The sequence below is a fragment of the Rhagoletis zephyria genome, unplaced genomic scaffold (assembly GCF_001687245.7).
Source record: "Rhagoletis zephyria isolate East Lansing unplaced genomic scaffold, Rhagoletis_zephyria_1.1 Rzeph_scaffold_05092, whole genome shotgun sequence".
Lineage (NCBI taxonomy): Eukaryota > Metazoa > Arthropoda > Insecta > Diptera > Tephritidae > Rhagoletis > Rhagoletis zephyria.
This window is the reverse complement of record NW_016162175.1, coordinates 1-9,030: the sequence shown is the minus strand read 5'-3', so window position 1 is coordinate 9,030 and position 9,030 is coordinate 1. Positions and strand designations below refer to the sequence as shown.

The 9,030-nt window shown below is 34.8% G+C and overlaps 2 protein-coding genes across 2 annotated transcripts; one reads left to right on the top strand and one right to left on the bottom strand.

Moving 5' to 3' along the window:
• Positions 1-655: 655 nt before the first annotated feature.
• Positions 656-4,561, top strand: LOC108371589 (uncharacterized). Its single transcript, XM_017627180.1, has 4 exons — positions 656-727; positions 794-1,004; positions 1,062-1,183; positions 3,349-4,561. The coding sequence occupies exons 1-4, from the start codon at positions 703-705 to the stop codon at positions 3,783-3,785; spliced, it is 795 nt and encodes a 264-aa protein (XP_017482669.1). The 5' UTR covers positions 656-702; the 3' UTR covers positions 3,786-4,561.
• A 1,316-nt stretch (positions 4,562-5,877) lies between these two features.
• LOC108371591 (uncharacterized) lies at positions 5,878-7,455 on the bottom strand. Its single transcript, XM_017627181.1, has 5 exons — positions 7,382-7,455; positions 6,822-7,062; positions 6,370-6,766; positions 6,187-6,289; positions 5,878-5,962 (listed from the first exon to the last, which is right to left on the bottom strand). Exons 2-5 carry the CDS (start codon positions 7,035-7,037, stop codon positions 5,890-5,892), a joined length of 789 nt encoding a protein of 262 aa, XP_017482670.1. The 5' UTR covers positions 7,038-7,062; positions 7,382-7,455; the 3' UTR covers positions 5,878-5,889.
• Positions 7,456-9,030: the final 1,575 nt, after the last annotated feature.

Genomic DNA, 9,030 nt, shown 5'->3' with positions numbered 1-9,030 from the left:
TAATTTGTACTGGAACCTGCAAATTTTTACTGGAAAAGTGTATGATAACCCAAAAAATTTGCAAGAGAGCACTGTATCGAGAGCGTAACAACACGCGAGAGCTGCAAATTCTTGCTAGTGAAAATTTTACTAGCAGAAATTAGCTAGCAGAAGAAGAAGAAGAATAGAAGTCAAAAGCCGCCATTTGTTGAATCGGGTTAGCACAAACAAAAGTAAAATGAGTGGGAATCAAAATATTCATGATGTACTGGGCAGTGTAAGTGCTTGTGTGTGAAGAAAAGAGTTTAAAACTGATTTATAAATAGTAAAATGTTAACAGCAGAATGTCAAGACAGTGCAACCACTATTCACTTGCAAGTTTTTGCTAGTTTTGTGTTCATTAACTTTTTCTGCTAGTTTTCTCTTCTTCTCAATTTTTCGCTCTATTTTGATTTTACGCTCTCGCTGCAATGTTTTACTGGAGAAGTTACTATACAAACCTAATGATAGTTGAAAGCATGCGAGAGCTCGGTATGCTTCGTACTCATTCGGCCTACACGTGCGTGATCATGCTTACGTGACGTGAAGACGGCCGGTAAATAATTTCTTTAACCGTGAAACCCTGGAAGACATGTTCGATTTTTACTTTAAAGTAAGTTTAATGGGCAAATGACAATCAGCTGTTTCAGGCGGTTTGTTTTGATTTTATCAACCATTTTAACTATGGAGGACGCTGGAAATATGAATGGCAAGTTAATAATAGTAAAATATTGTAAATGTTTAATAAATTATTAAGGTTTTTTATTTCAAGCAGCTCCAAAATCAAAAAGGAAGCGGCTGGCATGGACTGAGCATGGCGAGGTGGCTCTGCTAGATTTGTGGGAAGAGCGCGTGGTGGACCTTCGTAGTTCGCGCAAAACCGGCCACATATATGCCCAAATAGCAGCCGAGCTGGCCAAGCTTGGCCATAAATATAGTGCGCGGGATATCCAAGTAAAATTGGCAAATTTTACTCAGCGTTACAGGTAAGAAAGACCTATTTAAAATGATACGGTAAAATATCATACATAAATCTTTGCCAGGAAAGAGAAAGCGACGATGGGTGTATCGCCATCCTCTTGGCCATTTTATGGAAGGGTACACCAGATCATCGGGGGTTATAAATCAAATTTGTGTAGCGAGTTGACTCTGGAAACTCTTGAAAGTATGTACATCTGTATGTTTTTGTAATTTAGATCTTGCATATGATTTAATTATTTAAGGTCTTGTAAGTAACTTTTTTCTAAAATTTGACATAGCGATGTTTATTGGAAGCAGAAAAAAAGGGGAAGAATTCAATTCCACTTCCTAAAAAGGTAGCCAAATATATATAGCTAGCTTATAATAGAAAGTTGCCAACTCCCATTTTAAAAATTTTACAGGAGAGGAAAAAACTTATAGCCATTTTCTTCAAGTAAATCAAAAACTTTGAATGCAATATTTTGCCTGTTCAAACAAAAGAAAACTCCAAAAGAATCAGAATCGATTCGATCTTTATTAAAATATTTCGCACTGTTTTGGCCTTATCGAATTTTTGGTGGTTCGGATGAAACAGAAACCTATATACTTTTCAAAACAATTGCATTTTATTAAATTACTCTATCCTCCTGTATCAAAATATGAGTTTCCATAAAAATTGGACTTAACAACTTTTCACTCTAAGCTAGCTATATGTGAGAAATAATTTTAACTAGCTGCATATGGATGTTGATATTTACGAAAGTTGCGTGCGTCGGACCGCGCATAACTCGCGAATGGAGGTCAACTTTGAGCTGTTTTTTGTTGCGTTTGTTTGTAGAGTCCGACCGATTCCATTTTTTTTTTTCAGTTACCAATGCCGATTAATCGGCTTGTGGGGAAAGAATCGGCCGATGCCGATGCCATAAAAAATTACAAATAAATGTATGGGTGCGTTCAAAAATTGATAGAAATGTCAAATATGCGCATCCACGGTTATAAGCCGAATTGGAACTTAGTTGCGTAAATAAGACATTTCCATCAATTATAGTTTAGAAATAAAAGATACTGATATTTTGGCTTGATGCATTTCTGAACGCACCCTATCAATTCATAAACTCAGTTAATTTAACGGAATTACCAAACAAAAGAAAACAAATAAAGAATTAATTGGCTCGTTATGCAACATTGCATACACATGTATGTACATATATCACATTTATGTACATTACATAAAACACTTTATATGGTGCTAATCAAGACATATTAGGAGCATAAAATTTAATTTTGTTTGGTACTAAAATACACTCTTTAGCACTCAATGCATAAGAACTTATATGCTACGTATGTATGTATATACATATAGTGGTCCATAAAATAAAATAATTGCGATATTTTGGCCGGTTTTTGCATTTGTCTTTGGTTTATTATTTTCTTTTCATAAAAGGCCGATGCCTATGCTCAACTTTGTGCCGATACTAGGGGATGCCGATTCGGATTAATCGGTCGAACCCTATTTGTTTGGCTTTTAAATCCTTAGCGGTGCCATTTACAGTTGCAAGACATGAAACAGTTAATCGTACGACTAATACAACAATGCGATCTACGTCGTAAAGTTGGAAGCGTCGTCAATGTTCAATTACATCGCACGATTTCCAGTCTGAATTTCGTCTTTTAGTCTTTATTGGATTTCTGGTGACCAACGATACTCACCCAATTTGTCTTGCTATGCTAAACTAGAGCGAGGCAGAGTCTTACTTACAAAACCTTTAATTATTAATTCATAGATCTTGCAGTTTAATAGTAGACAATGAGACCATATAAGTCTTAAATTCAAACTTCATAGAAAAATTCAACATTTTATAACAAACTTTTTATTGAAAACTTTATTAAAAATTTTAAGTATGCAGTTTTGTAGCCCATTAAATTCCAGCTTGATGAGTGAAAGTTTCGAGCGGCTAAGGATTCGCGATAATTTTTGATAATTTTTTGCCGATTGTATTATTTTGTCCATGCAAAAAAAAAATCGAACATACTTCGTAAGGAAGAAAATGCGTGACACCGTCAGGAAAAAAATACAGAAAATCAGATCGATTTCTTACCCACTTGAAACTTTGACATTATTTTATTTAATGGACTATAAAACTGCATAATTGGAATATTTCTAAAACTTCATTATTAAGAGGTTGTGTGTTATTAAAATTTTCTAATTTTTCTACAAAGTTTGAAATTTAGACTTATATGGTTTTAGCTGCATTACAAACAAAAGATAAATAGCCAAAACTATTTAACATGTCGTGTCACTATTATTTTTCACATGACTGTATATGCGTATTCAATTTAAAATGACACTATTGTTTTTCTTTTAAATAGCTTGCGATTTGGAAATAAAGCAATCGCCGCCTAACTCTTTGCCGTCACCGCCGGATCCCCTGCCATCACCGAATTATCTGTTACCATCGCCGAATTATCCGCCGCCATCACCGAATAAGCCGCTGTCACCGCGGTCATCGTTAGCATCGCCATTGCTCACACCGCTACCCAAGCCTTCGTCGCCATTGAATGAGCTGCCAAGCACATCTGGTTGTGAACCGCAAACTAGAAAGAGAAAGAACAGAGATTATTTTTTTAACAAAGTATTGGAAAATTTTGAAGAGGTTTCAAGAGAGATAAGACAACATTTTAAAGATAGTAAAGAATGTGAAAAAGAGTTTGTGGCCATTGAGAAGGAGAAGTTAGAGGCTTTGAAAGATATTAGCAAAGCTAACATGGAATTGAAAGATGCTTTCATTAGTTTTTTGAACAGATAATACTACAATTATTTTATTATTAGTTTGTAAAAAGGAGTGGCTCAGCTTAAATCGTGCCTCCAAAAAAATTTCACCTATTCTTCAACTCTCGTATTTGGATTTTGGTACGAATTGTAGAAATATATAGTATGTTGCAATCCGAATCGTATTTTCGAACTTTCGAAATTCGTAACAATGACATGCTTAAAAACGAACGAGTAAGAAATTGACAGTGTTTATGCGAAAACCAATCCGTGTCGGAAGCGAGATAAAAGATATAATTCGATGTGCGTTTGCAGGAAATATTAGTGGTTTTCTTTTAAACAGACAAATGTTCCTTCCCGATGTACGTATGTTTTTTACCATTGCTCTATATGAACGAACAAAAAATTACGTTTGTTGCCCCTTATCGAGCAACTTGGGTCCGGTTTAGTTATTTGTACAATGATTTTCTGTTGTTGTGTCCAAACGCATAACCCGATTCTAAAAACATACACGTGTAAAGAAAGGATTAAACTCTACACCCCTTTTCTACAACTCTTTTGTATTCGGATTTAGCTACGAATTGTAGAAAAAGACCTCTTTGCGAGTGTCAACCAGTGTTCCCATTTTGGTGCTTTTGGAACTAGACTTAGCTATTTATTTTTCTATTTAGCTCCGAAAAGCGGATTTTAGCTCCTAGCTCCTTTTTTTAGTTATTTTCAAATTTATCTAGCACTTTTTAGCTGCAGAAAGTATTAAGTTGTATTTGGTATATATAAGCCAAAACTTAAGCGTTGATAAACTGGAAAATTTCGAGATGCAGTGTATCCACCATAAACTCTTGGATCTAGGTTAAAGAATTCAAAAATTAATTAAAAAAATCCTTTTTCCGATAGCGAGGTTTTTATTTTACCTTACTAATTTTACCTTTACAGGTCTATTCTGCGATGGTAACATAAATTAGGTAACCGGTAATTAAAGTGTTTTTAAACCTTTTTCGCATTCCGTGCGCTCTTGTAACTGGTAAATTTGGTTACCATCTCATGAGCTGGTAACAAAATATTGCCCCGTGAACTATGCAGCACAAGAATTTCCACAAATTTCCATAGCTGAACTGCTGAATATTTTCACTGCATTACCAACGTACCTATAATCGCGGTGACATTTTTTGGTAATACAACTTTCCGGTCACAAAATCTTTTTTTAGAAATGTTTCGGGTATGCCGTGTACCTTTGAGTAAAATTGAATGGGCTACAAAACTGTTATATTTCTAAGTTGAAAATTTTTATGAAATAAAAATTATTATGATATTAAATGGAAATGTTGCCGAATTTCCCTAGTTTTTTAAAAAGTTAGGAATTTTAATAATTAAATAAAAATAAAAAAATTATTCAGCATGAAAAACTTTGAGAATACATATATAGAGCCCTAAACGCCAAAAAAATGTAAGCGAACTTTTTTTCAAAATTTTAATTTTCATGCAGAAATGCATCTAGATGCTCTGGGTACATTTCTATATCAAAACGAAAATTTTGGAAAAATGTCGCTAACATCTTTTTGGGTTAGGGCTCCGCATATTAAAACATAATTTTTTTTTAGGTGCACGTTTAAAGCTCCGAGCCACTGTATGACTGATTAGTTTTATGAAATGAATGAAGTAAATTTGTTTATTAGTTTAAAAAAGTAAATAAATTTGTTTACTTACAATAGTGACATAACGCTTGTCTTATTATTTCAGCAGAAGGTTCGTTGTCACCAACTATAAGAGTATCTGTGGGGTTTTGTCGATGTCGGTCCATTTCTTGTAATCTTTCTAGCCACGCATCATTAATAACATCGTTCCTTTCGTTCAAGAAATTATGTAAAATGCAGCAAGCTCTTATAATTATTGATGCATTTCCTATTCGGTTATCTATACCCTTTCCAATACGTTGAAAACGAGCTTTTAAATGGCCAAAAGCATTTTCTACCACTCTTCGGGATTTTGACAATTTGTAATTGAAGAGCTTTTGACTTTCTGTTAAGGCCGTGGAAAAAGCATATGGTTTCATTAAAAAGGTGGAAAATCGGAACGCAGAGTCCCCTAAAATACAAATAGGTATTTCCACACCACATATATATTTTTTATTGGTCGTTAATATTTCATTCTGCGTCAATAACTGCTTTAGTAGCGATGTATCGAATATTTGTGAATCGTTGCAACTTCCTGGTGCACCTATGTTAACATATAAGAAACGGTATCTATATATATATAGGAGAATAAAATATATTAGGTGTATTCTCGAGGTCTGGCAATGCCCTTGCACGGTTCACGGATTGCACTGTTTGCAAAGCTGCCCCATAGGAAAACCTGATTACTGTGCCATCCGTGCACCGAGCAAGGGCTATGCAAGACCTACCCTATGGCTATAAATTAAAAGAAAAAACGGAGTATTTAACCTGTAATCAACTAGAGCTAATAGTACAATGGAATACCATCCTTTGATGTTACAGTAATCGTTTGCTTCTGTTGGATTCGGTTTTATTTCAATGTGGCAACCACCTAAAAATATATATGATAAAATTATATATTTATATATGTATGCCATTAGTATTTTTATACTGCATAAATTTTCAATTTACCAATGGCTCCTAGACATTGTGGGAAGCCAAGTCGAGAAAAGCCTTCAACATATTCAGCGAGAGTTTCGTTCGTCGGAGGCAACTTCTTTATGTACTGTGTCGACATTGCTGGCCACACTTCTTTGCAGAACTCTAATAAAATAGTGCACACGGTTGATTTCCCAACTCCAAATAGCTCGGAAACTACCCTGTATTCTACAGAGGACCCAAGAGCAAACAAAGCGATTGCTATCCGTTTTGGTAATGGAATCGCTCTGCGGCACGCTGTGTCGGCTCTTTTCAAATTTCTAAGCAAGCTGCAAAGTATTTCAAAACTGGCGCGTGTCATGCGCAAGTGACTCTTAAAGTAGTCATCACTGCTGTCGTAAATAATTTCCCAGAATTGAGATTCCCGATCCTGTAATAAAAAGATTATTTGATTTTAAGACAGAAAATGCAACAATTCAATTTACCAATTTCCACAAAGATCTTTGAGTAGCGTTTTGCTGCAACAATCCAAGAAGAAAAATTTGCCGTTTCCTTAAATGTTGCAAAACCATCAATTTTCGCTTCTTTCTCCTCCTGTATAGGGCTAGATTGTAATCAAAACTAGATTGCGTTAACTCAAAAAGTTGCATATTTGCAGTGTACGCTAAAAGTAGTGTTTTTAAGGTCGACATCTCTTCCATTTTCAAAAAATTCACAAATGCAAGTTTTATAGCCCGAACACAATGAAAACGACGAGCTACAAACCACAGCTGTCAAATTACTTTAACCGTACTCTTATGTAGATAATTATTTTGGCGACGACCGGGCTACGCGACGGCTGTGGTTGTGGCCAGATTAGATCTATTTCTATTTTTCTGGCGACAGATAAGGTTCTTCCTCTTCTTTTATGTCAAACTCATACAAATTCATGATGTCGCTGCCGCGTTCAAAGAAATCATGTCGCCATCGACAAAGCGCTTAGATAATAAAGATGACAAATTGGAAGCTGTGGTCGGTAGCTCGTCGTTTTCAATGTGTTCAGAACTTTAATAAACAAAACCAAAATCAGCTGCGAATAGATAATTGAGCTAGCTTTGGTACGTGCTAGGAATGTTCAATATCGTATCGATTATTCTGAATATCGATTTTAATGGCACGTTAATCGATTTTTTAATCGATATTCCAAGGTCGATATATCGAAGACATCGATACTTTACCCGCAATATCGATATTTATGTTGAAATTTATTTTTGATCTACAAAAAAGTGTATGGGAAAATACTAAAGTATTTAGCTCTTAAAATTGACAAACCGCAGTAAATATATAGAAGATGGAAATAACACAATTAGGTGAGTTGACAGGCAGGTCTAAAACGATGTTTCCACGACAAGTGATTCGCTCTCCCATTCGTAATTCGCTCTCTCATTCGTGATTGGCGCCCCAATTAACAACCGAATCACTTAATGCGCCATACAAAATTTTGAGAGCGAATCACTTCATTCGTAGGTGATTCAGATCCAATCAACATCAAATCGTTGTCTTCTCTAATTTTTATCGATAACGGCTCTCAAAACACATGGGCCACACACATCCCCACCAGCACAAACATTGAAAAAATAGCTAGATTCGTTAAAACTATTGATTTAGCTAATTAAGCACTCCAAATTTTTTTCTCCACCGTTGAAATGCCCAATAAACAGCACATTAAACATCAAACCAAAGCGAAGAACAAGAAGCAGAGATGCAAAGTGAATCACGAATGTGTCGTGTAAACAGGTTGATTTGCCGTTCATAATTGGGAGAGCGAACCACGTGATTCGGTTGGCGTGGAACGCCGTTTAATATTCTATTTAATTGGGAGTAGATTTTTCCGATATCGATATTGTTCAGCCCGATATATCGCCATATCGATTTTACATACAATGAATTAAATCGATTCATGATATCGATACTTTCTTAAATATCGAACATTCCTAGTATGTGCACAGTATATACAGTGATAAACGTTTTTGAGTACTCCTCGGGGGTAAAATCTGATCAGGGTTGATAATAATAAGGAGCATGAATTTTGCCGATTCAGAGTTGCAAACAAATTTACTGTGGTATGAAAGGGACCAACAAAACTGATTCATAAATAGTAAAATAGCAGTATGTCAAAACAGTACAAAAACTGTTCACTTACAAGTTTTTACTAGTTTTGTGTTCAATAACTTTTTCTGCTAGTTTTCTCTTCTTCTCATAATCTGATTGGGTTAGTCTTCCATTGGAAAGTAGTCCTACTATTTGTAATTAAAAGGAAAAATTCTGTAGAATAGAAAAAATAATAATTTTTGGGTGCACAAGGACAAATAAGTATTAAAAATGTCCTTTTAAAATTTTATCCTTGAATATCCTTGCAAATTTCCAATATTTATTTTTGAAAAATATATATGTCAAGGACTAATATATTAACTACCACATCCTCGAATTTCCTCCTTCTAACTTTATTTTTTTTTAATTAAAAAAAATTTACACTTCTCTTTATAAGATATTGATAGTTACAATGTACATAAATGAAGACACTGGAATCATTATTATGGAACCATTTATGCGCTCTAAAAGACTGCTTTGTATACAAGGGCGTAGCCAGTCTTTCATCTACGGGGCAGGAGTTTATATAGAGGAAAAAAATATTTTTCATTATATTTGGGTTTA